Genomic DNA, 27,804 nt, shown 5'->3' with positions numbered 1-27,804 from the left:
GTTTGTGATTAAGAAAGGTGGCAAACTGAGCTACTTCCAAAATAAGAGTCTGTATAAAATAATCATAAGTAAATGGACAGATGTGCAGCAGAAGAAGGTCATGTAATGCTGATTGAATCCTTTTAAAGTGAGATTAAACAATATATGAATAAAGAGAGATACACATAACCAAGTACTCTATATCGCACAATTGTTCCTGTATGCCAGGGACCATAAAAGTATCATCGCTTGAATAGATCAAAGTTAAATAGTTTGTTTTGTAAATTTTAAGCAAGGGAGCAATATTCTGGAGTGATGCTATGGCCTTTGGGGATTGAAAAACTTCCTCATCGATTTTGCAAGTTTTACCTGTAGCTTTCTTGCGAGTCAGTTGAGTAGATTCCACAATGGGGTTAAATGTTTAGTTTATTATTTTTTCATGGGATCTGGGTGATACTGGCAAAGTAGAAATTATTGCCCATTCCATGTTGTTCTAAGGATATTAAGAGTTAACCATATAATGTGGAATTGGCATGAAGTGTAGGTCAGACCAGGTGGGGTGGTAGATTCCTTTTTCTGAAGGACATTGGTAAAGCAGTTGGGTTTTTAGAATGATACGGCAGCTTTTGTAGTTATTTTTCTAATGCTACCCCATTACTGATTAATTGTACTCAATTACTCAAATAACTTGCCATTGTGGGATTTTGAACTAAATGCCTGACTTGCTGGTCCCATACCATAACCACTAGACTACCAGTCATTGGGGCTAAATTGCATTTTCTTGCAGAAAGAAGGGCTTGGAGAGCAGTTTTTCACTCTGTGTTTTCTTTTGTTTGACAGGGGTTTGAAAAGCAATTACCCAAAGTGCTTTTCTCTATGACTTAATTGTCTCATTAAGTCTCATGGTTGCACATTAAATGAGAATAGATTGTTAGTTTAAGGTAGCACATGTAAATGTACAACAAGTTGAATTTGTCAGTTAGCCCCAGAAATATTCTTAAAACCACTCAGCAGATGCAATTATATGTGAACTGGTGACACATGCTTGCACATGGCATACCTATATAGCGCAACTCAAAATTAATATCTTAAGTTTTGCAAGAGAATATGAAACTTAAAATGTTAAAACGTAATTGTGCTTATAGTACAAATGTGCCAGTAGCTTGGATTTTTATAATACAATGTATTATTTCTGCTTTCAGTGTCATATCACTAGAAATCATATATGTAAATTGACTGTACCTTAGGGTATTTAATTCTCAAAGGCACAATAGGTGGCAGTCATTTTTATTCTGAACAGATAATGTTCTGTTGTATGTGAACTGCCATTTATTTTGAATATACACAACTTTTAATTTTGTGTAAAACTAAACCATTTTCATTACCCATTTGACATCTTGTTGGTAAGAAGCCAAATTAGCATTATTTCCAGACATCTGCTTCCTCATCTCAAATGCTTTGAAATCAGAATCCAATTAATTAATGTGATGTAAGCGTCAGCACACCAAGCATACGCTGGACAGTTAAATATGGAGGGAATAAAACATTAGGCATGAGCCTCTAAAAATAAATGATTCCGGACAAAAGAACTGAACAAAGCTGGAGATTTTTGGTGTCATGACCATGACACCTCTCCTCCAATCCCCCCCCCACCCTCCTCCAACCACCACCCCACCAAGCACTGAGCCAGACTTGTCATTGGGACCTAAATTATACACAAAAGCTGGAATGCTGTCAAGCCCTCAACAGGATGCATCCATATGTTACTTTCAGAATAGCAGCCACAAATCAGATTTATTTAGCATATCCTTGAAAAATAAAGTAAACATGTGTCAGTTGTAATATTCCACAGTCTTAAAATAAACAGTGTTGTCCAACAAGTCTCAATTAATTTCATACAGAAACTGATAATAAATAGTGTCTGTTGCACGAAATACTTCATTCTTTTTGAAAAGTTTCCAAAGTGTGACACTTCAATGTCTTTAATGCTTGTGTTGAAGCTGTCGTGAATAAAATAACATTGTGTAACGTGTATGGAGAATAACTGGATGTTGATTTGGATATAACATGATCTCCAAAGCTAATAACGTTAAGCAAAATTGATTATGTCCATGCACCTTCAGGAAATGCTGGAGTACTTTAATGCCAAACCAAAAAGACTTTGTTTGTTATTTGCCAATTTGTTATGATTGTATGGTGCATTTTTTTATTCATTTTCTGGATATGGCCATTACTGGCCAAGCCAGCATTTATTGCCCATCCCTTGCTGCCCTTGAGAATTGCCATGGTCCAAGTGGTGAAGGTATTCTACAGTGCTGTTAGGTATGGGGTTCTAGGATTCAGACCCAACGATGATGATTAGTGCCAAAAATATCCAATGGTGTGTGGCTTGGAAAAGAACCAGAAAGCGATGGTGTTCCCATGCACCTGTTGCCTTTGTCCTATTTTGTGGTGGAGGTCACGGTTTTCTTAGGTGAAGTGTATAAAAAAAGAGTACCAAAAGTGAATGTTGGTTCCTTAGAGGCAGAGACAGGAGAAATTATCATGGGAAATGAAGAAGTGGCAGACATTGAACAAATATTTTATGGGCAGGATTTTCCCGTTGGGGGGACGGGGCCCGCTCGCCGACGCGTAAAATGACACACGGTGACATCGGGCGGAACTTCCGACATCACCACACCCCACTTAAACTTTCAGATAGGCAGGGGTGCAGCAAAATCAGCTGTGCGCCCTTTGACCTGTCAATGGCCGATCAAGGCCATTGACAGTGTCATTGAAGTAATTAATGGACCAGCCCATCCAACCTTAAGGTTGGTGGGCAGGCCAGGAGCCCTGGTGGGTTTCAGAAAAAGCATGAAACCTCATCCATGGGCTGAATGAGGTTTCATGTAGGTTTTAAAAAATTTAATTAAAGTTTTTTTAAAAGTTATGGACATGTCCCAACTCATGCGACAGTGTCACATGAGGGGACATGTCAGGGATTTTTTTTTTTTAAATATTTTTGATTGTAGAGCCAATCTCCCTGAAGCAGCACTTAGCCTCACGGAGATGAGTGCGCTCTTTCGTACGCATGTGCGAAAGAACACACTCTCGGGTTCAGGGATTCCCCCCCCACCCTGCCCACACAGGGAGCTGTGTGCTTCCGTGCGGTCGTCACACTGGGCAGGCCTTAATTGGCCCGCCCAAGTAAAATGGTGGCACGCCCCCAATCTGGGGCGCCAATCGGAGGGGCACTTCTTGTGCGCCCACACTTCAATTTCCCACCCAACGGGGGGAAAATTCTGCCCTATATCTGTCTTCACAGTAAAAGACACAAATTACATATCAGAAATAGATGGTAACCAAGGGGTTAAAAAGAGCGAGGAATGGAAGGTAATTAATGCTTGCAGAATACAGATATTAGAGAAACTTAAGGAGCTAAAATTTGACATATCCCTAGGACCTAATGGTGTACATACTAGGGTTGTAAAAGAGGCAGCTACAGAGATAGTGGATGCACTGGTTGTGATTTACCAAAATTTCCTAGATTCTAGAATCATCCCTGCAGATTGAAAGTTGGCAAATGTAACACTGTTATTCAAGAAAGGAGGGAGAGCGAAACAGGTAACTATAGGCCAGTTAGCTGACATCAGTCATCGGAAACATGCTGGAGTCTCAACTCTTAACAATGCACTTAGAAAATCATAGCATGATCAGACAAAGTCAGCATGGTTTATGAAAGGGAAATCATGTTTGACAAATGTATTAGAGTTTTTTGAGGATGTAACCAGTAGGGTAGATAAAGGGGAACTAATAGATGTGCTATCTTTGGTTTTTCAAAAGACTTGCGATAAGGTCCCACAGGAAAGGCTAATTTAAAAGATAAGTGCTCATGGATTTGGGGGTAATATATTAGCATGGATAGAGGATTGGTTAACGGATAGGAAACATAGATTAGGGATAAACGGCATTTTCAAGTTGGGAGGCGGTGTCTAGTGGAGTGCTGCAATAATCAGTGGTGGGCCCTCAGTTTTTTGCAAACTATTAATGACGTGGATGAAGAGACCAAGTTTGCTGACAATACAAAGCTAGGTGAGAATGCAACCTATGAGATGGGCACAAATAAGTTGCAAGGAGATATCGACAGGTTAAGTGAGTGGGGAACAAGGTGGCTGATGGATTATAATGTGAGAAGTGCGAGGTTATTCACCTTGGTAGTAAGAATATTTTTCAGAAGATGTGAAACTTGTAAATGTTGATATTCTAACGGACATAGGTGCACTAGGACAAGGAACACTAAGTTAGCATGCAGGTACAGCAAGCAATTAGGAAGGCAGATGGCATGTTGACCTTTATTGCCAGGAGACTGGAATACAAGAATAGGAAAGTCTTCCTACATTTGTACAGGGCTTTAGTGAGACTGGAATACTGGGTGCAGTTTTGGTCTCCATATTAAAGGGAGGACATACCAGCATTGGAGGTGATGCAGTGAAGGTTCACTAGATTGGCTCCTGCGATGATAACGTTGTCCTATGATGAAAGGCCTATATGCTCTGCAATTCAGAAAAATGAGAGATGATCTCATTAAAACATACAGGATTCTGAAGGGATTAGATAGACACTGAGAGATTATTTCCTGTGGCTGAGGAGTCCAGAACACAGGGTACAGTCCCAAGATAAAGAGATGACCATTTAGGACTGAGATGAGGAGAAATTTCTTCACTCAAAGGGTTGTGAATCTTTGGACTTCTCATCCTCACAGGGTTGTGGAAGCTCCATTATTGAATATGTTCAAGGCTGAGATAGACAGATTTTTGGTTGCTCAGGGAATCAAGGATTGTGGACCAGGAAGTAAAGTGGAGTTAAGGCTGATGATCAGCCATGATCATGTTGAACAACAGAGTTGGCTCGAGGGGCCTTTAGTCTACTCTCACACCTATTTCTTATGTTCTGTCAAAGAAACCATGGTGAGTTGTTGCAGTGCACCTTTATAAGTAGTACACTCTGAAGCTATGGTGCATCGGTGTTGGAAGGAATTAATTTTTGTGGCAGTGATTGGTCTGCCAAAATGAACTGCTTTGTCCTAGGTGATATAAAGCTTCTTAAATGTTGTTACAGCTAGATCCATCCAGAAAAGTGGAGAGTACGGCATTACCCTCCTGTCTCACATCTTGAAGATGATGGAGAGCATTTGGGGAATCAGAAATTGATTCACTTGCTGCTGAATACCCAATTTCTTATCTGCTGTGGCATTTATGTGATTGCTGCAGTTGAGTTCATTTTGACCCCCAGGAATTTTACGCTGGGGAATTTGTCAGCCATGACTCAGTGGTGGCACTTTCATCTCTGGCATAGCCGAGGAAGCTGATTTTTTTTTTCTTTCATGGGATGTGAGTGTCAATGGCAAGGCCAGCATTCGTTGCTCATTCCTAATTGCCCAAGGTGGTGCTGAGCTGCCGCCTTCAACAGCTGCCATCCATCTGGTGTAGATATACTCACTGTGCTGTTAGGAAGAGCATTCCAGCGACAGTGAAGGAACAGTGATATAGTTCCAAGTCAGGACGGTGAGTGACCTGGAGGGGAACTTGCAGGTGGTGGTATTCCCATGCATCTGCTTCCCTTGTCTTCCTAGGCTGTAGAAGCCACAGGTTTGGAAGGTACTGTTGAAGTTTGGCATGTTGCTGCAGTGCATTTTGTGGACCCAGCTGCCATTGTGCTTTGGTCGTGAAAGGTGTGAATGTTTAAGGTTGAGGATGGAGTGCTGACCAAGCAGACTGCTTCATCCTGGATGATATTGAACTTCTTGAGTGTTGTTGGAGCTGCACTCATTCAGGAAAGTGGAGAGTATTCCATCACACTCCTGACTTGTGCCTTGTAGATAGATGGTGGACAGGCTTTGGGGGGAGTCAGGAGGTGAGTTACTCGTCACAGTGTCCCTAGTCCCTGACTTGCTCTTATAGCCACAGTATTTATATGACTGGTGAGTTTAGTTTCTGGTCAAGGGAAAAATGGTAACCCCCCCACCCCAAGATGTTGATGGTGGGGGAATTCAGTGATGTGAATGTCAAAGGGAGATAGTTAGATTCTGAGTTGTTGCAGATGGTCATTGCCTTGCACTTGTGTGGTGCAAATGTTACTTGCCATTTATCAGCCCAAGTCTAAATATTGTTCAGATCTTGCTACATGCAGGCCAATTATCACCCAATCCAAACATCGGCAAAGCAATGAAAGGAATCTCCAACAATGCAATTAAACAACTACTCACCAATAATCTACTCACCAGTGCTCAATTTGGATTATGCCAGGGCCATTCAGCCCCAGACCTCATTGCAGCATTCATCTGAACAGGGATACAGGAACTAAAATCCAGACATAAATTAAGAATGACTGCCCTTAACACCAAGGCTGTATTCGATCAAATGAGAATGAAGTCAATTTAGATCAGGGGGAAAACACTTGTGGCTGAAGTCATGCCTGGCACAAACAAGATGGTTGTGTTCATTGGAGGTCAATCTTCTCAGCCTAGGATATCACTGTAGGAGTTCCTCAGGGCAGCATTCTAGGCTTGATTATCTTCAGCTGCTTCATCAATGACCTTCCGCCATCATATGATCAGTGATGATTGCACAGTGTTCAGATTAATTCAAGATTCAACAGATAATGCCCGCATGCAGGAAATCTAGAGATCATCCAGGCTTGTGTGATCTGTGACGACAATATTTTGTGCCACACAAGTGTCAGGCAGTATCCATCTCCTAAAAGAGAGCCTGACCACGACCCCTTAACATTCAATGTGTTACGACCAGGTGAGGTGGGATCAAATGGCTCCTCCCTTTGCCCTCTCCACGTTTGATTGCAAGTTTTTTTTTCATTTGAGAAGGATATGCTTGCCAATTTGGTGATACGTAATTGTCTATACGTGGTAATCATAAAGGAACCAATAGGACAGGTTTTCTTGAGTTTAACAAAGAAAGAGGTAAGCTTTAAAATACTTAAATCGATTTAAGTAAAATAGTAAAATACTCACCGAGTTCCGCGTGTACGCGTGCGCGCGCGCACACACACACACTTGAAGTTCACACACATACAGATTACACAGTGAGGAAGGCTAGGTTGGCCAAATTAAAGTCCATGGAAAAAAATTACAGAGCATAACTCAGTAATTTGATGACTCAGCTGACTTCAGGCTGAATTGGATGATCTCGATGCCTCCAATTTAAAGATGTAGATGACTGAGCTGAGGTGGTCCTTTGGGAGTCGGTAGTGCTGGCTTGGATTCTTTTAAGAAAGCTCTGTCTGCAGCAGAGCATCACTGGATGATCACATTCAGTAGACAGAGCTCAAAGCTTACCAGGTAGGTTGGAGAAAAAAAGGAGGAATCCCACTTGGGTCTTCTCCCTAAGCTGCTTGTCCTCGGCTCTGATGGGAAAACATGTCTTTAAAGCAGACAAAGGGTTGTCTTGTCACGTGACCTTCCTTCTCCAACTGCCAGGAGGATTCAAAAAAAGACATTGCCGTATATTCCAAAGGAAATTTGATTACCTCATGTCTGGGAGCTAACTTAGTCAGCATCCCATTGTCCAAGCAATAAGTCTTAATAGTCGAATTCCAACAGTTGAATACCTCAGGTGATTACCCTTGATCCTTTGCTAATGACACAGGAGTTGCGAGTCCTTCACATGCTCCTAAAGTCATTGGCAGAATCGTCCCAGATTTGCACTAGGTGCAGTAGCGGGCAGGAAAAACGATGTTTTACCCACAGGCTACAATGGCGCCTTTTCACGCCTTATCATCCCAAACCCGCCGCACTATTTATGCATTCCCGGGAAACATGCCGTTCTGATGCTGGGCAGGCTCCGATTCACCTGCCACGCCATCACCTCGCTACTTCATCAAGCCAGGCACCACATTTAAAGTACAGCCACACTCAGTGCTTCCACCCCAGGACTGCAGCAAAAAAGACATGGCCCTGAAAGGCAAGAAGACTGCAGCCCTCGAGCGCCTTTTGGACACTGTGGAGGCCCGCTGTGATGTCCTCTACCCCCACTCTGGCTGCAGGAGGGGCTGCAACCTTACCACTCCGGCTTGGTAGATGATGGCAGTGGTGATCAGTGCCAATGCTGCACAGAAGTGGTTGACCATCCAATGCAGATAGAGGATGAATGATCTCATCCGTGCAGCCAGCGTATGGCAACCATCTCATCACTCTAAACTCACACACTCAAGCCCATCACACATTCACTGGCATCTCACTCACTGCCAGCTCAAGGGACATCACCACCCATTCTCACACACGTACCCTCACATGTCCATCTGGCCTCATCTCCTCCAGAGACTGCTTCTCAGCCCTCACCACCATCTTGATGCCACTTGCACAGATCAACATGTGCCCCACACACACCCTGGGATACCCTCCTTCCCAGTAAAGCCCTCGTCCTGCAGCCTTTTCCCTTCCCTCTCTTTTTCCCCTTCCCAAGCAAGCCCTAGCCCTGCAGCCATTGAAAAGCCCCCCACATATGGCTGACCTGGTAGGTAGAGACTCGCTCGTGAGCCCCCTAAAAGTGATGATGTGCTGTCTGTGAAGCCTGGCGCTGATAACTGTGAATGCTGACCGAAGCAACGTAGGCAAACAAACCTTGAAGTCCCAAGCACAGTGCAGCCCGCCTAATGCACGCCAACATGTCAGCATGTTTTCCCGCAGGCGATCCAGCAGGGCTGGGGGGAGTGGGGACAGTTCCGGCAGGCTGGCCTAATAAAGACATGCATATGTATTACAATGAGGTTCCCGATGTCCGATGGGAATGCGGCCTGCAGTCGGCGGGCTGAGTGGATGATCACAAACTGGTTTCACGTCATTGTGAAACCGATAGCACCATATTGTCCGCATATGCCATCAAACGCGCCTGACACCAGCGGGCACGGAAAATCCCGGCCATTGTCTTTGGTGGACTCTGCAGACAGGTTAACTTTATTTCAACAAATAGGAATGTGGAACATCTAGTAATGCAAATTGGGGTTAGCCATCTTGGGCTTTGAGTTCAAGTCACTTTAGTCCCTTAGTTTTTGAAAAGTCTGTTTTTAAAAATTCGATTCAGGCTTCCTTCCAGTGGATTAAAAATCATTATTTGGTATAAAGCACATTTTACATGAAAAACGGCATTGTGAATTGCATTTGTAAAGCATCTTTCATGTCTTCAGGATATCCCAAAGTGCTTGAGAGCCAATTCTGTACTTTTGTTTGAAGTGTAGTAATTGCTGTATTGTAGGAAACACAGCCACCAATTTGTGCAGAGTAAGTTGCCACCAATAATAATGTGATAATGGCCAGGATTTTCCGGCACGTCCGCCACTGGGATCTTCCGATCCCGTTAATAGTCAATGGACTTTTGGCTGGCCCAGCGCATCCCCCGTGGCGGGTCCCGGCCAATGTGTTCTTGTGGTGTTGGTTGAGGGATAACTATTTTGCCAGCACACTGGGAAGAACTCCCCTGTTCATCTTTGAAATAGTACCATGAGATCTTTTTTGCGCACCTGAGTGGGTAGACATAGCCTCAGCTTAACACCTCAACAAAAGATTGCTCCTCCTTCAGTGCAGTACTCCCAATGTACTGCACTGGCCTGTCTCTCTAGATTTTGTGCTCAAAGTTCTGGCTAGTGGGATTTGAACTGACAATTGCCTGACTCAGAGGTGAGGGCTTCCACTGAGCCGTAGCTAAGTCAAGAGTGTGTTGGAACACTCCCCACCTGCCTGGATGGGTGCACCTACAACAATACTCAACCACTATCAATGCTCTGGGTCAATATTGGTCAGAAACTGAACTGGACCAGCCACTTACATGCCATGTCTAAAAGAGCAATCCATATACTGGGTATTGTGTAATGAATGGTTCACATCCTGACTCCCCAAAGCATCTCCACCACCCACAGAAGGGATAAGTCAGAAGAGGGATGAATGCAGGTGCAATAGCATTCACAGATCTCAACACCATCCAGTGCAAAGCAGTCCAGTCCGCTGGATCTGCACTTTATCTACTAGGCTAGACATTCATCAGCTCCACAACTGGCGTATCGTGGCTGTATTGTGTGTCATCTGCAGGATGTACTTGAGCAACTCACCAAGGGTTCTTTGACAGTACCTCCTAAACCTCCATCATCTAGAAGGACAAGGACAGCAGATGCATAGGAACACCCTCACCTTCAAATTCCTCTTTATTTGATCATGGGATGTGGGCATCGCTGGCTGGGCCAGCATTTATTGTCCACCCCTAATTGCCCTTGAGAAGGTGGTGGTGAGCTGCCTTCTTGAACCGCTGCAGCCCATGTGGTGTAGGTACACCCACAGTGCTATTAGAGAGGGAGTTCCAGGATTTTGACCCAGCGACGCTGAAAGAACTGCGATATATTTCCAAGTCAGGATGGTGAGTGGCTTGGAGGGCAACTTCCAGGTAGTAGTGGCCATGGGTTTGGAAGGTGCTGTCTAAGGAAGCTTGATGCGAGGATAACAGTTCATTGTTGTGTTTCTATAACATAATACTGTGTTTGAATATTTTTTCATGGTTTTGCTCACTGAAGAAAAGAATGTTTGTCATGAGCCGAAAGTAAAATATTTGGTTATGTCAGGACTGATGCTAACAGACAAAATTTATGTAGAAGTTAAGTGTTCTGAAATTACCATTGTACAAGATTAAAAAGTTGCAGTAACATGAAACATCCAGCAGCATTTCCCATACATGAATACTGTAAAACTAATAGGCTAACAGTGCTCACCATTTTTCACGTGCAAATTTGTCAGTAAATTCAGGTGAGTGTAGGTATGTGGTTAAACAGGAAAATCCAGAGTTATTGTCCAAGAGGTGTGCTCCTCCATAAATTGCACAAAAATAGCATCTTACTGTCTGGCTCACCATTCAAATGTATTCCAATGTAAAGGCATAGAGTTCCTGTATTTACATCATAAATACAGACTGAACCCACTCCAGAAAGTTAGGATTCGCCCACTTGGGCCTAACTGATGGTATAAAAGGGACAACATGGATATAAAATTGGAAACAGTAATGGTGAACGGTTTTTCCATTTGGAGAAAGTTATACAATGGTGTTCCCCAGGAGTCGGTATTGGACCACTGTCTTTCATGGTTTCTATATTTTTATTCATACATGGGATGTGGGCTTATTGTCCATCCCTAATTGACCTTGCAAAGGTAGTGGTGAGCTGCCTTCTTGACCCCTTTGGAAGGTATTGCACTGTTTGGGTTTCCAGTTTACAGCTAATTCCAGTGTAAAAAGTTACAGAAATTAAATGGGCAAGGACAACTTTAACAAATGGTGGGCACTGTCTATTCGCTGGCTGCAGTAACTTTTGACCAAGAGTAATTAGCCTGTAGTGGATAGACCCTTTTACATTTTGCATATGGTGGGAGCCAGGGCACTGGCCAAGAAGGTGTTGGAAGTAGCAAAATTGTGGACATGCTTTCAGCCAGGCGTTATCAGGATGTTTATAGAAACAGACCTCGTGCCTACAATTTATATCGCAAATGGACAAACATAAACAAAAAATGCAGCAGACCAAGCAGATCTCTGAGTACTCTGCACTGTGGAAGTAGTGAACATTGCTGTAGATGTGTTGACCAAGTTGAGAAAAATAGAAGTGGAACCACACAAGAGCAATCCTGAATAGCTGGAGAAGCAATGGAGGAGAATGGAGTGGTTTTTCTGTGCTGAATGTTATGGAGAGGTGGGTGACAAGGAGGACAAATAATTCAACATGGTTGGTGACTTTGATAAGGGTGGAAACTGCATTGAGGATACTCAAGAGAATTGTGAAAGGGCTGAGCATGGAGATGCTTAATAATGTCTAAGAACCTTAGAGAGAAAGTTTAGGTCTGGTACTGTATGGATTACGGGTACGTGGCAAGTTTCTTGAGGAAGGGAGTGATTAATGCTTTTGAAGGGAGGTGATGATGCCTGCACAAAGGGAGCCATTTATAATATTGGTGAAAAATGGAGGCAGCAAAGCTTTTGGCCTATGATTTTGTTTTGTAAATTTGTATTATTGCATGCCTTCGGTTTTAAAATAAATATTCAGTCAAGGACATCAACCACGGCTTTTTTTGTTTTCATGGATCTATGTACTGTGTCAGTTTGTCACTGTATTTTTCATGAAGATTGTTAGATGGCTGGGTGTAGAGCAGTAAGATTTATAATCTGTCACAGGTTCCTCCTGACCGCCATGCTTGTACAGTTTTTTTAAAAACTATGTGGCCACATAATGTTTCCTTAAAAAAAATGTAGATCTATACACTACTTAAAATTTTGCTGCAGCCCAGGTGTAGCCCTCAGTCAGGGGGCTATCAATTCCAAAACAAAAACAGAATTACCTGGAAAAACTCAGCAGGTCTGGCAGCATCGGTGGAGAAGAAATCAGTTAACGTTTCGAGAAGGGTCATGAAGACTCGAAACGTTAACTGATTTCTTCTCCACCGATGCTGCCAGACCTGCTGAGTTTTTCCAGGTAATTCTGTTTTTGTTTTGGATTTCCAGCATCCGCAGTAGCTTTTAGCTTTTTGTGGCTATCAATTCCAGCCTGACTCTAGAGACTTGAACTGCATAATCTAGGCTGCTTTTCATTGTAGTACTGAGGGAGTGCCACACTATCAGAGGTGTCACCATTCAAAGCAGACAATAAACTGTGTTTCTGGCAACTTTTTCAGATGTAAAATATTCCATGAAGTTATTGGAAAAAGAGTCCTGGTATCCCTCAACCAATACATATTACGACTATACCTGTTGTCACTTATTGGCTCAAATTAGTTGCCACATATCCTATATTTAAACAGTGACTAAATTCAAAAAGCAACTCGTTGGTTATGAAACACTTTGAGATACCCAGATATCATGAAAGATGTTTGAAAAGTGCAAGTTCTTTCTTTCTTCATTAGTATGCTTTATCAGCTTGGAGTGCTGCTCTCGTTTTTGAAGGTGTATTCTTTAAATCTTAATGCATCACAATTTATATCCAGTTAATGTCTTAATGTTCATCACAACATCTCATGATTAATCAGTTAATGGAACTGAACTGAAGTTGTGCAGTAATTAATGATTAATGCACTCCACAAGTTTACGTTCTCACTTTCTTATGCCCAAACTAACCTTGACAATGCAGCAAATATTCATGTCCCTTTTCTGCTTAACTACATAATTATATTTCTCTCCAGACAACCATTTTTATCAACATAGTGTTATTTTTGAAAGCACCTTAGCAGCATAGAATTTGCTTATTATTATAGTTAAGCACAGGTTAGTTAAGTTTAGGTAGGACTGGAAACATATGTTGCGATGATTTATGCAAACACATGACAATCTCCTAGCAGCAGCCTGGGTTTCCTGCTGCTAACAACCCAGCAGGTTCGTTAAGCAAGTACCAGCCCCCCTGCCAGAGGCCTTTACTTTTCTAATTTACATTACATTGCCTTCTAGGCATTATAGACAGGAAACAAGAGCCACATGCTTGCCCCAATCAGTGAAACCTACGCAGTAATGTCTGCAAATGAAAATAGGATCACCTGTGCTGAAAATGTAGCATTGTACATGATTTTATTTCTTACTGAATGCTTTTTTTAAAGTGCTATAAAGCAAAGTTAGCAAAGAATACCTAAGGATTTTTTGAACCTACTGTTTGTTATATGTGTTAATGTAACAGAATTAAGACAGTTGGAAAAAATCATTTTTGATTGTCACTAACATATTTAATTCATTTGAAGTCATTTCACACTTTTGGTCCAAACTAGAGGAACAAATATTAATTGAATAATGGGATATGACAATGCTTCAAAACTTAAATTTGAGTTGCACTCTTCCACTGTATGAAACGTTTGTCAATATTTCTAATGCATACTGTCCACAACAATTTATTTAGCCGAAGTATGCCATGCTGTTTCAGTTTCCAGGGAGCTGCTGTGAGCTAAGTTAACTGCAGTACTGCATGTTAATCATCTGTAGGTCAGGACAGCTGTTTGTAGTTAGGTATTGTAAGCTTAAATTGTCATGTTAATAGCCAGAAAAATTTTACAAGATTGTCAATTATAGAGTTTAGTCAATTCACACGTTATTGTAAGATAATTATATTTCTCATTTTAATGAAGAGGAATATTTAGTGTTACCGTATATCTGTTTTATAATTCAATTTTTTTAAAAAGGATATGTTGTGACCTTATTCAAGGATATTGATCACTATGCTGAATAAGACTATCAGCATCAGAGGCATTAGTCAACTTATGTGGTGATTTTCAAAAGGATTTCATGATTGTAGACAGGCTTGCAGTTTGTACATTTGTGCAATCATAGAGAGGCTGACAGTGCATGTACATTATTGTAAAGACATTTGTAGTTAATACAATCTTAGGATTGTCACGAATGCTCTTGTGCTCGAGTAGCGCACAAACACCAGCATGGACTGGTTAGGCCATGTGGCCTGTCTCAGTGCGGTATATCCTATATAAACACTAATGTAATTAGTGCACTTGGAAAGTCTTGGACAAGATGTGATTCCTAGAAAACATGATCATGGAGAGATGATTTTTAAACTAAAATAACCTATTCTACCATTGTTACATCTTTACAGATGAGTGATATAATTGAGATGGTGAGAGATTCCAATCTAAAACTGACCTTAGCTTTTGGTATTGGATTACATCATGCTGGACTCCATGAACGTGACCGCAAGCACGTGGAAGAACTCTTTGTGAACTGCAAAATCCAGGTGAGTGCTCTCTTTTCTCAAGATCTCGGAAACAAACATTTTAAAAGTGCTTTATTCGATTCTGCCTTTATATTTGTAATTTTCTAATGCATTTGATTCTGTTTGTGCTGATTACTGTTGTAGGTTCTTATTGCCACAAGCACTTTAGCTTGGGGAGTGAACTTCCCTGCTCACTTAGTCATTGTTAAGGGTACTGAGTACTATGATGGAAAAACACGACGTTATGTGGACTTTGCAATTACAGGTAGGAAGCATAAATATAATGTTTATCTCCTTTTTTCCCCCTCCAATGCTATTTTCTATTATTGCTCAATCTGGTGCATGTTTGCCCCAGTATGAATCATGGGGCAGAATTTCCCAGTTGTTGGGTGGGCACAGCAGGTGGGCCCAGGAGCAGCCACGAAACACTCTGCCACCTGCGATCGGGCCTCGACCGCGATTTCACGCTGGATAACCAATTTACGCCCAGCCAGCGTGAAATGCGCACTGAGGAGCTCAGCATTGCCGGGGTGGGGGCGGGAGGAGTGCGAGCGCAGAAGTCTGCGCATGCGTGGGAAAGCGTGCACTGAAAGCTCCCTGAGGACACAGAAATGTCTCAGGGAGCTGAAGAATTGTAATCACAAAAATAAACATTTTAAAAATGAGAGAAACACGTCCCCCTATGTGACTCAGTCACATGAAGAGGTACATGTTTAAAATGATGTTTAAAATTTTTTTTTTTTAAATTACCTCAGGAAACCTCATCCCACCCATGGATGAGGTTTCATAAAAAATTCAAAAGCCGCCTGGCCGATTCGCCCACCCGCCAAACTGTTCGTCGGACGGGCAGCGAAAAATACAAATTAATTACCTGCTTAAAAGCCCTAATAGGCTTCTTAATTGTTGGCAGGCGCACTGCCGATTCTCGTGCACGTCCGCCTACCAAAATATCGCGCGAATGCACAATGACGTCAGGATGCTCGCCCGACGTCATCGTGCACTATTTTACTCCCAATTGGGTCGGGTGCGCTCCTGCCCGCAGGACATAAAATTCTGCCCATGGTTTAATTTGAAGCAATGTTGTTCATTGAGCAGCAGAAAATCATTAGGCCCAACAAGCTTTTCCCTTTTTCCTGCGCCATCGCTACTTACATGCCGTATCCTTGAAACCCTTCTCTATCCAGGAGCAGTTTAGCTGTTTCCAGAACCCATCTCACATTCACCAACCATTTGAGTAAGAAATTTCTCCTCATCTCAGTCCTAATTGGCTGGCCCCTTATTCTGAGACTGTGATTCCCCACCCAGGTAGATAAACAGAGAATAAAAGCAAAAAACTGAGGATGCTGGAAATCCAAAACAAAAATAAAAATACCTGGAAAACCTCAGCAGATCTGACAGCATCTGCGGAGAGGAACACAGTTAACGTTTCGAGTCCATATGACTCTTCAGAGAAGCTGATTTGTGCTCAACAAGGTCTCACAATCAACAACTTATATTATGTTTTGAACCTAGCAAAACCAAGGCACTTCACAGGAACGTTATCAAACAAAGTTTAACACTGAACCATATAAGGGGATGGGGAAGATGGCCAAAAGCTTGATCAAAGAAGTGGGTTTTAATGTGCAAGCAGTGGAAGAGCTGTTTAGGGAGGGAATTCCAGTGCCTACGGCCTTTACATCTGAAGGCACTGCCACCAATAGTATAGTAATTAAAGTCAGGGCTGCTCAAGAGGCCAGAATTGGAGGAGTGCAGATATCTTGGAAGGCTGTAGGGCTAGAGGAGATGACAGAGATAGGGAATGACAGGATCATGGAAAGAAGGAAAGAAAGAAGACATTAGAATTTTAAAATCAAGGCATTGTTTAACTGGGAGATAGTGTAACTCAGCAAACACATGGGAGCAATAAGATAAATGACTAGTTAAATTATTTATGATAGTGTTGAATTAGGAGTAAATGTTAGCCAGGACACAGGAAAGCTTCCCTGCTCCCCTTCATTATAACATGAAGAGGTTTTTGATGTCAATTTGAGATGGAAGAAGGGGCTTTGGTTTAACATCTCATCTGAAAGACCGCACCTCCAACATTGCAGCATCCCCTGAGCACATCATTTTTGTCAGCTTGTGTGTTAAAATCCTAAAGTTAGGGCTTTAACCTATAACCCCCTGACTTGAGCAAGAGTACTACCACTAAGCCAAGGAATAAGTGCTGGAACAATTTAAGAAACAATTGAATTCTAGAGTAGAGGGATGTTAGGATCTTTCTAAATGGATGAATTAGGGCAGGCCAAATGACCTTCCACATCTCAAATTACCTTACAATCTGGTGCCTAGCTGCAGCGAGGATTTTTTAAAGATTATGAATAAAGTATGAAATTTCTCACTTTTTTAAATTCAGATGTTCTGCAGATGATGGGGCGTGCAGGCAGGCCTCAGTTTGATGACCAGGGCAAAGCTGTGATATTAGTCCATGATATTAAAAAAGACTTCTACAAGAAGTTTCTGTATGAACCCTTCCCTGTTGAATCAAGGTGAGTTATATTAAGAGAATTACAGTATGCCAGGGTTTGCATATGAACATGTGACATTTTTTAATTTTCCATTGTTTTATCTATAATTTGTCTGATCAGCCTTTCTTATGCATATTCGTTTCCGTGAGGGATTTCAGTGCTGCAGAATGGAATTCTTTCCCACTTTCTGTCTCAATACCTGTGTGAAACATCTTAAGTGAAACACAGACCGGATGAAGACGAAAGCTGTCTCTACTTGACTGAACAACATGCTTCAAACCCAACTCAAAAGGGCGCATATTCCCTATGGCCTCTCTGAGGGAGATTGTCAATTTATGAGCACTTCAGTGTTGGCAACAAAAAACTGGGTTGATATTAGCGAAATTCAGTTCACTCAGTTATACGTTTAGCAGAGGGCAGATTTCCTTCCCATCAGTTTGCTTTTAATTTAAAAGCCATATCCTGGGGTTATAGGACTGTCTGCCACCTACCATCTTCTTCCTAGCACTTTTAAATCAAATTAGCTTTGGCACCAGAGTAAGCAGAAATCAAAAGTGCAATTATAAATGTGGGAATTAATACAAACGTACAACTTTTGTTTTATTTATTATTTCATGGGAGGTGGGTGTCACTGGCAAGGCCAGCATTTGTTGCCCATCCCTAATTGCCCTTGAACTGAGTGACTACTAGGCCATTTCAGAGGGCAGTTAAGAGTCAACACATTGCTGTTGGTCTGGAGTCAATTGTAGGCCAGACCGGGTAAGAATGGCAGATTTCCTTTCCGAAAGGACAGTAGTGAACCAGATGGGCTTTTGCGTCAATCGATAATGGTTTCATGGTCACTATTACCAAGACTATCTTTCAATTCCAAACTTTACTAATTAAATTTAAATTCCACCAGCTGCCGCGGTGGGATTAGAACCCGTATCCCCAGAGGATTAGCCTGAACGGGTTACTAGTCCAGTGACGTTACCGCTATGCCACTGTGTCCCGCTCTAAATTAGGAGCAGGAGTAGGCCATTCAGACTCTCAAGCCTATTCCGCCATTCAATAAGATCATGGCTGATCGGATTGTGGCCTCAACTCCACTTTCCTTCCTACCCACGTTACCCTGTGACTCCCTCGTCAGTCAAGAAACTATCTAACCCATCCTTAAAAAGATTCAATGACACTGCCTCCACCACTCTCTGGGGAAAGAGTTCCATAGCTTTGCAACCTTCTAAGAGAAAGAAAATACTCCTCATTTCCGTCTTAAATGACAGACCCCTTATTTTTAAACTGTACCTCCCCGCCCCCAGTTCTAATCCCTCCCACAAGGTGAAAGATCCGCTTAACATCCACCCTGTCAAGTCCCCACATGATCCTATATGTTTCAATAAGATCACCTCTCATTCTTCTAAACCCGAATAGATACAGGTCCAACCTGTCCAACCTTTCCTCGTAAGATAACCCCCTCATTCCGGGTATCATACGAGTGAACCTTCCATGTTCTACTTCTAATGCAGTTATACCCTTCCTGAAATCACAGGACCAAACTGTATCTAGATGTGATCATACCAATACCCTATGGGCAGAATCTTGGGCGGGCCGGCTGGGAACGGCCGCCATTTTACGTGGGCAGGCCAATTAAGGCCCGCCCAGCATGACGCGTGTCCGGTAGCTCTCAGCACTACCTGTGCGGGCAGGGGGAGGAGGAAGAGTCGGGGCCTCAACTCTACCACGCATGAAAGAGCGCAGAAATCTCCCTGAGGTACGGAGCTGCTTCAGGGAGATAAAGTTCACTTTTAAAGTTTGTAAAAAAGGAAAGATAAAAATTATTCAGACATGTCCCCTCATGTGACAACGTCATATCAGTTGGGACATGTTTATGAAGTGTCAAAAAAATTTTAATTCATTTAATAAAACCTTCATGAAACCTCATCCTGCCCGTGGATGAGGTTTCATGCAAAATGCGAAGGCCGCTTGGGCTCTTTGCCTGCCCCCCAACCTTATGGTTGGACGAGCAGCCCTGTCAATTTAGTTAATTAATTTATTAATGGCCTTAACAAGTCTTTGACTGTTCAGTGGGCGCGCAGCCAAATCCGGTGCGCACCCGCCGAACAGAAGATCGGAATGACGCACGGTGACGTCAGGGCGCACGCCCCACATCACCACGCGTCATTTTACGCATCAGCGTGCAGGGCCCGCCCCCGCACACCGACAAGAAAATTCTGCCCTATATAACTATAGCAAAACACCCCTACTTTTATATTCTATTCCCCTTGCAATAAATAACAACATTCCATTTGCCTTCCTAATCACGTGCTGTACCAGCATACTAACTGTAGCACAATGGGTTAACAGTTATGGTTACGAGATAGTGATGTGTCTCATGATGTAACAGTGGCATCAGTAGTCATGTGCTAGAAACTTAGGGCAGTTCGAGTATCCTTTATCTGAAACCCTCGGGGCCGATTGCATTTCAGTATTGAGATATTTTCGATTTTTGGATCTACTGTATATACAGCAGGTCAAGGCTTACTTACATTACAATAGCCTAAGCCTAGGCTAGCTATAGCCTACAAACACTAGGTTGTTTCTCCATTTTCCAACTCTCTCACACCCTACTTCTTACCTATTAACACTTATTACAGCTGTAATATAATATTACATTGCTTTATTAACATACAAATCAACTGCACAACTGTTCCAAAAAAGTTCAGTTTTTGGATGTTTTCGGAGGTACGGATAAAGGATATTCGACCTGTAGAGAAGATGGAAGAGTTTGTATATTGTGTAAATAAGCTACTTTAAAGGAACCTCCCCGAGTCAGACCTAAGTCATTCATGAATAGGGGGAAACCTTCCCAGTATAGATTAGGCCATGAGATAACCCACAAAATGGGATAACCCACAAAACACTAACTTTTTGTGATTCATGTACCAGATCACCCAGATCTCTCTGTACCTCAGAGTTCCGCAATCTCTCCTCATTTAAATAATATGCTGGTTTTTTTTATTCTTTATGCCACAGTGGACAAGTTTACATTTTCCCACTTTATACTCCATTTGCCAAATTTTTGCCTATTCACTTATCCTATCTATATCCCTTTGCAGACTCCTTATGTCCTCTTCACGACTTACTTTCCTACCTATCTTTGCATCATCAGCAAATTTAGCAACCTTACATTTGTTCCTTTCACCCAAGTTATTGGTATAAATTGTAAATAGTTGAGGCTCCAGCACTGATCTCTGTGGCATTCCACTTGTTACATCTTGTCAACATGAAAATGACCCATTTATGCCTATTCTCTGTTTCCTGTCAGCTAAGCAATCCCCTATCCAGGTTAATGTGTTACCCCCTACACCATGAGCTCTTATTTTGTGTAGTAAACTTTGATGTGGCACTTTGTCAGATTACTTCTAGAAATCTAAGTACACCACATTCACAGTCTCCCCTTTATCCACGTTGTTTATTACTTCCTCAAAAAACTCCAATAAATTAGTCAAACATGATTTCCTTTCACAAAACCATGTTGGCTCTGCCTGATTGCACTGAGATTTTCTAAGTGGCTAGTATGACCTTGCTAAAAATAGACTCCAGCATGTTCCCTGTGACAGATGTTAAGCTAATTGGTCTGTAGTTTCCTGCTTTTTCCTTCCTTTCTTCAATAGAGGATTTATATTCACTATTTTCCAAATGATGGGACCTTTCCAGAATCTAGAGAATTTTGGAAAATTGAAGTCAATGCAACTACTACCTCAGTATGTCCACCAGGACCTGGGGGATTGTCAGCTTTTAATTCTAATAATTTTCTCAGTACTCTTTTCCTGGTTATTGTAATTGTTTTAGGTTCCTCCAACCCTTTCACCTCTTGATGCACACTTATTCCTGGGGAGTTAGTGAAGACAGATGCAAAATATCTGTTCAATTCATCCATAATTTCCTTATTTTCCATTATTATAATAAAGCCCTGGAGTACTGTTCATGGTGATAGGGTCACTAATAGTTAATTCGCCATTTACCATACATGAGACAAAATATAATTTAAAATCAAATTTCACCTTGGAATGTAGCTAGATTAGCTGCCTGCTGCCACCGGAATTCAGAGATTTGCAGGTATGTTTTTACGGTTTATAGAGAAGCAAGACGTAACAGGCTGTTGCATCTATTGCTAAATGTAACCCTGGAGAAAAGTGTAAGTCGAAGTGGTGGTCTGTTACATTGAGAGTGCACTGTTCTAGTCATATGAAAAATGGATAAAATGTTATTGGGTAACTGACAGTCTAGTTCTTTAAGTATAGTTATTTCTGAATGAATACATACTTATTTAGTCCAGTTATTCCTTTAGAAAAAGAAGTAATAGTGTTACTGTTAAACTAGACAGTTATGGACGCAGTTCCCAAAGTACGGGTTAAAAATGCTAGCCATAAAATAAAAAATTGAATCAGTCAGCCTCTGTAAACTAATTATGATGATAATAACAAAATAAAATGAAGTCTCAAACCAACAAATTTTAAAAAACACATCTCCACAGCAATAACACGCTGCCAGCGGCCTCAATGAGCAGAGTACGACTCCTGCCCCTCAGTGGGAAAAAGTCCTGCTCCCAAGAGCTGCTGGCCAATCAGATTGGCAGGCAGCTCTAGCAGTCCCGGCAGCACCAGAACTCAGTAGTGCTGCTGGAACTGCAAGCAGTCCCATGATGAAGACAGCATGGATCCTGGAGTGAGGTGAGTCCAGGAGTTTTGGCTGGGGAGGGATCAGGCACCCTAGGGAGAGGGGTGGGGGCGAGGTTTCAGAGGCCATGTGAGGAGGCAGAAAGTGCAGGTATCATCTTAGGCAGGGGGCTTGCTCCCGATGCACATAAAGCACCCCCAGATGGTGAGAAAGTAGACTCCCCACTCTTGCCTTTCCAACCATGCCAACTGCATGACGGCATGGGCAGCGTAACATTCATGTCACTTGGCTTGTTAACAAGTTCAATTGATCGTTTCTTTTTCTAAGCTGGCAGGTGGACTGCTATTTTGGCATCCGCCTGCTAACCATATTATGGGAACATCAGGTTCACAACCGAACTTCATCACACTGGATTTTACACATGCAGCAGTCCCAATTTGCAAGTGTAAAATCCTGGCCATTGAATATACCTGTTGAATGGAAGCAGCTGTGTGAGGGTAATAGATAATACTGAAGAAGTTGAGAAGGGAACATAAACATGTTTTCTGTTACAGAGATGATTTCCTCTGTACTCCATAGTGAATATAGGAAACATGTTTATGATTTTGTTACAAATCGTCTTTGGAGGAAATCTTTTCCCTCCCATTATTGTTTGAGTGCAGCTAAAAGCAATGAAGTCTTCAATATTATTAACATTACTCTCATGTATTTTGTTCCATTCCCCATAGAGACTGATAACTTCTAAAAAGAGATATGAATTTCCCAATGACCAATTTAAAGTATCACACAACAAGAGTTCACGTTTTAAGACTTTTACTGAAACAAACAAACTCAAACAACTTTGACTAAACATTTCTTAGTAGGCAATTAATACATTAAACTACCAAAAGGCTATCCCCCTTTTGAAGTGAATTATAGCCCTAACCCCTTTTTGGGGCTACCCCATATCAGAAGAACTCCCTCAATAATCACCCTCCCTTGAGTTCAAAATAGCCACTTCCCACAGACATTTGTTTTTGGGTCTCAGCAAATGAACCACTTTTCCCCCAAGGAAGATAACTATCAAGAGATATTACCATCTTCCAGATAGCCTTTTAAATAATTATCAGCTAGGTTATAAGTACCCGGATATTAAAAGAGTCCAAGGGTCTCTATTTGAAAAATTGTATGTCTCCAATTTAGGAGTTACAGAGAGAGGGTTCTTAAGCTGCTTACAGAAATCTACTTGAGATGTCATATTTTACTGAGTTATTTGGAAGTTTATTAAAGAACCGTTTGACACTCAGTACACTCAAAAGTAGATAAGTACATCGCAAAGTTAAAGACTATAGAAAGATGGAAAACACAATCTTAGTTCCAATATAGAATACAGTCAAAAAGACTTGAAAAATAATACGACAAACTAAAAAATCTCTTAGCATATCCATCAAACATTTAAAGCAAAGTATTACCTTAAATCTCCAAGTTGTTTCAGCTATCTGAACAGCAGGACACGCAAAAACTGTTAGTTTTAAAGTGTCCAACTCTTCAACAACTTGAGAATCATTGGTTTAATGTTTCCCTTTTAAACCTTTCTTCAATACTTTTGCCTTTCTGGAGAAAAGCCTGTATCTTTATATCCCACTAAACTAAATTACATCCTCTCTAGCAGCTATGGGCACTGCCTCCTTTTTTAAACTCCTCCCTTTTGATTATCCCTAATAATTCACTATTATTTGATTGTTGAGGATGGTCTTATTATGTGAACATTGTGAGAATTTATCTGGTCAATAAATGCTTGTGATGTGTTCTAATATCAGTCCTAATTAATTTCACTTCTATATTTTCATAGTGATTTTAAACTTTTAACACAGAAATAATATTCTTAAAGTTGTTATTTTCTAACTCAGTAAATTTTTATAGCGTGCCTTTTGTGCCAGGCATCTGATAAAGTTCAATTCTGACTTTTAGGAGCCCACTAGTCTTTCATGATACGCTAAGCTAAATTTTAAGAATGCCTTCTTAATTGGTAATGACACCAAATCCCAGACTCAACTACCATTAATGTGTGTTATCACCTTTTTAAAAAATTTATTTGGTATTGAATAAAGCATTTAAATTGTGAAAGGGTAGTCCTTAATTGTTAACTATTTCCAAAAAGGCAGAATCACTAGAATTCCAGTGGGTGCTCCCAACAAGATGTAATGTTTTCTGTCTTTAAATTGATAGCTGTTTTTAATTAAGTTCAGTGCTGCCCATGTATGTGAGTGAAAAGGCTTCTGGGTAAAATGGTTGTCTGTTAGCCTGTGACCATTTTCTCAATTCTAAAGTATAATATCCTAACTAGATATGAATTCTACCTAATATTTATATTCTACCTAACTATCCCTGTAATCCGTCACACTTTAACTTCTTAACTCAACAGAAAATGCCGCGCTGCATTCTTATACTGTACTCTCTGCAAACGTGTAGTCTTAAGTTTAAAGTCCAACTCCTCCCCGTGTTAACAGGATCCCTTCTCCCTGCTTTGCCATGGTGAATCTTCCAGTGTCCTTTTAAACAAATTCGTCTTCACTCAACCCCAATGACCATAATCAAATGGACTCCCTGTTGTAAGATTCCCTCTGGTGATTTCATGGTCTCTAACTTTTCACAATCCTTGGTTCCTCAAAAATCTTCTACCCTCACCAGCCTTCGCTGGGTGTCTAACCCAGAAGCAGTCCTTTTCTTCTGCTTGGCATAAAAGCACAGGTGTGTGTCCACTCCCCCCACCATATCCTTTGGTTTCTCTGACTGAGAGTCTGTAGCAGTAAGACCAGCTGCTTTTCCTTTTGTGTCTAGGTGTTAAAGCTCGCACCTGACTTTGAATAAGTTTTGAGCTGGGCCCCCTGTCCCCATGGCAACCAGGTCACATGGACTTATCGCCAGGCAGAGTTCAGCACAACTTCACACCATTTATTCCATTCCAGGTCATTCTGTTTTACTTTAAATTAAAAGAGACCGTTTAAAACATAAGACTGCTAGACTTTATAAGATGGTTAAGAGTTGCCCTGCTAATAAGTATCTCACACATTGCAGTTTGTTGGAGGTGCTTTCTGATCACATGAATGCTGAAATTTCTGCTGGAACTGTCTCATCCAAGCAAGATGCCATGGATTACATTACCTGGACCTACTTTTTTCGACGTCTTATCATGAATCCCAGGTCAGTAATGATACCCTTATATTGCATAACTGGTTCAGATCTGGCACACTGCTTGTTGCATTTACCAACCAATCTGCATAGTTTTTAAATCATAATTTGAAACTTGGTGGCAGTATCATATCCTACAACATTTTAGCCAAGCTGATGCATTTTAAATTTAACTCTTGGAGCTGCACTCTGAAGTTTTTCCTTTGCCTTGGGCAAAGTATTAGACAATACTGTCTGTAGGATAACTGCAAATTTTGCGGTGAGAGAGATCATGTTTCTGCCCAGATTGTTCCCCATAAACAAAACAAGATCAGAAAGTTGGCTTGCTACTAAAAGGGTGATGAAGAGAATCAAGCTTTTCACAATTCATTGAGGAGATATCACGCCAGATGGAATATCCAAAAGACTTTGGGTTGAATTTTAAGCTGGAAGAGCACATGAGTTGTCAAAACATGCAAAATGACAGCATCCTGGGAAGCCATCTCTAACTTGCTGACTGCCACGTTTGACTCCAGCACATTAGAGTGTCTGTGCACAATCCCCTCAGGAGAGTTGGTTATCAATTTCCAATTGCTAATCACTCAATTAGAGATAGTAACACACTGTTTTCACTTTAACATGGATGCCAGGGGTTTTCAGGCTTCCTGAAACTTGCCAGTGCAACCAAAATGAATATGCAGCGGTAATTAAGAGGGCTGAAGCAATCTCTGTCAAAGATGGCAATAAGTACTCATAACAATTTTCTTACCTGTTGGTGGAAAAGGGTTGGTTAAGAGGTTACTTAGTACAATAGGCTACTTTTTACATTTTGGATGTTTGCTCTATCACACCTTTGCTACCTTACATTGGACCTGAGATGAGCACCTAGATGACCAACAATAGTACCTGCAAGAGCAGAGAGGGAACCAACAGAGGTGCAACTTGCAGGAGGTGGTTATAATGAAACAGGGTTTGTAGGCTGAGGTAAAACCAGAAAATGCTCAGTGGGTCAGGCAGGCTTCTGTGGAGAAAAGTGGAGGTCAATGGCTTTTCTATGGTCGGAGGACCTGCTGGTGGCTCAGGATGTCATGTCAGGTGGTGTCAGGCACCTGTAGCCTCCTAGAAAACAACCTGCTGCCTACTGGACCTGGGGGCCACACTTTACAAGTGGATGTCAAGGTCACAACTGCCTTCAACTTTTTTGCCTCTGGATCCTTTTAGGGCTCTGCCGCAGATATGTCCAGGACCTCCCAGAAGGCAGAGTGCAAATGCATCTGACAGGTGGCTAATGGGTTGTTTGCCAGGCCAGAGTGAGCAGGAGCCTGGCTTTGCGGCTCAGATTGGCTTCCCACAGGTGGAAAGTATCATTCTCTGCGTGCATGTGACAATCAGCACACCTCCAGAATGATCAGGCGTATCTGTCAACTGCAAGGGCTTCCACTCCATTAATGTGCAACTAGTGTGCAATCACAAAAAGATGTTTATATAGATGTGCACAACATTCCCAGGCAGCTGCCATTATGCTTTTTTCCAATAGTACAAAAGGCGGCCCCTCGTGTCTGTGCCAGTAGAAAAGAACTGTCTAGCCTCACCCTACTTTCCAGCTCTTGGCCTATTGCTCTGTAACTTACTACACTTCAAGTGCATGTCCAAGTACTTTTTAAATGCAATAAGGTTTCTGCCTCTATCACCCTTTCAGGCAATGAGATCCAGATCCCCACCACCCTCTGGGTTTAAAAAATTCTCTTCAACTCCCCTCTAACCCTTTTACCAATTATTTTAAATATATGCCCCCCAGTTATTGGCCGCTCCACTGAGGAAACAGGGCCCTTCCTAGTCACTTTATCGAAATCTCTTATAATTTTATACAGCACAGTTAAATATTTCTCCAACTTTTTTTCCAAAGAAAATAGCCCCAACCTATCCAATCTTTCCTCATAGCTAGAATTCTCCATTCCTGGCAACATCCTGATAAACGCTGGAACTGTATAAAACACTGTTTAGACAACTGGAATTTTATGTATAGTTCATTCTCCACTTTACAGGAAGGACATAATTGCCCTGGACGGAGTACAGAGGAGATTTACAAGAATGTTGCCAGGGCTTGAAAATTGCAGCTATGAAGAAAGATTGGATAGGCTAGGGTTGTTTTCCTGAGAACAGAGGATAGAGGGTGACTTAACTGAGGTGTACAATTACCAGGGGCACAGATTTAAGGTGATTGGTAAGAAGATTAGAGGGGGAAAACGTCTTTGCCCAAAGGATGGTGGGTGCCTGGAATTCACTGCATGGTTTGTGTTGGAGGTAGAAACCCTCAACTCATTTAAAAGGTACCTGAATCTATACCTGATGTACTGTAACCTGCAAGGCAATGGATGAGGTGCTGGAAAGTATGAGTAGAGTGGGCGGTTAGTTTTTTATTTTTTCTTTATCAAATGGCGCAGATACAATGGGTTGAATGGCCTCTTTCTGTGCCGCAACTTTTCTATGGTTCTAAATCTCCTCTGTAACCTCTCTAGTACGATTACATCCTTCCTATAATGCAGTAACTGGAACTGTACATATTACTCTCGCTGTTGCAGTCCAAGTTGCCTGATGTCTTCATGTCTGGAAGCAGATTTAAGAGATGGCTGATAGACAAAAAGGGATACCCGCTGTAAACTTGGTTCACTACACCCATGAGAAGTCCCACCACTGAAGCCCAACAGTGCTACAATGAACTCCATCTCATATCAGATGTATTCTTGAACAAGATATCAATATGCTGAAGATGCGCTTCAGGTGCCTGGACAGG

The 27,804-nt window shown here is 41.7% G+C and overlaps 1 protein-coding gene across 1 annotated transcript in view; it reads left to right on the top strand.

Moving 5' to 3' along the window:
• The window catches only part of ascc3 (activating signal cointegrator 1 complex subunit 3), a 634,438-nt gene that overhangs the window by 475,669 nt on the left and 130,965 nt on the right, over positions 1-27,804 (top strand). Inside the window, exons 31-34 of the mRNA XM_078542487.1 lie at positions 14,578-14,715; positions 14,839-14,959; positions 17,090-17,222; positions 24,918-25,043. Of these exons, the coding sequence (XP_078398613.1) occupies positions 14,578-14,715; positions 14,839-14,959; positions 17,090-17,222; positions 24,918-25,043 (518 nt within the window). The remainder of the gene's footprint in view (positions 1-14,577; positions 14,716-14,838; positions 14,960-17,089; positions 17,223-24,917; positions 25,044-27,804) is intronic.

The sequence above is a fragment of the Cetorhinus maximus genome, chromosome 5 (assembly GCF_964194155.1).
Source record: "Cetorhinus maximus chromosome 5, sCetMax3.hap1.1, whole genome shotgun sequence".
In the NCBI taxonomy this organism is placed as follows: Eukaryota; Metazoa; Chordata; class Chondrichthyes; order Lamniformes; family Cetorhinidae; genus Cetorhinus; species Cetorhinus maximus.
This window is presented reverse-complemented; position numbering and strand designations above follow the sequence as displayed.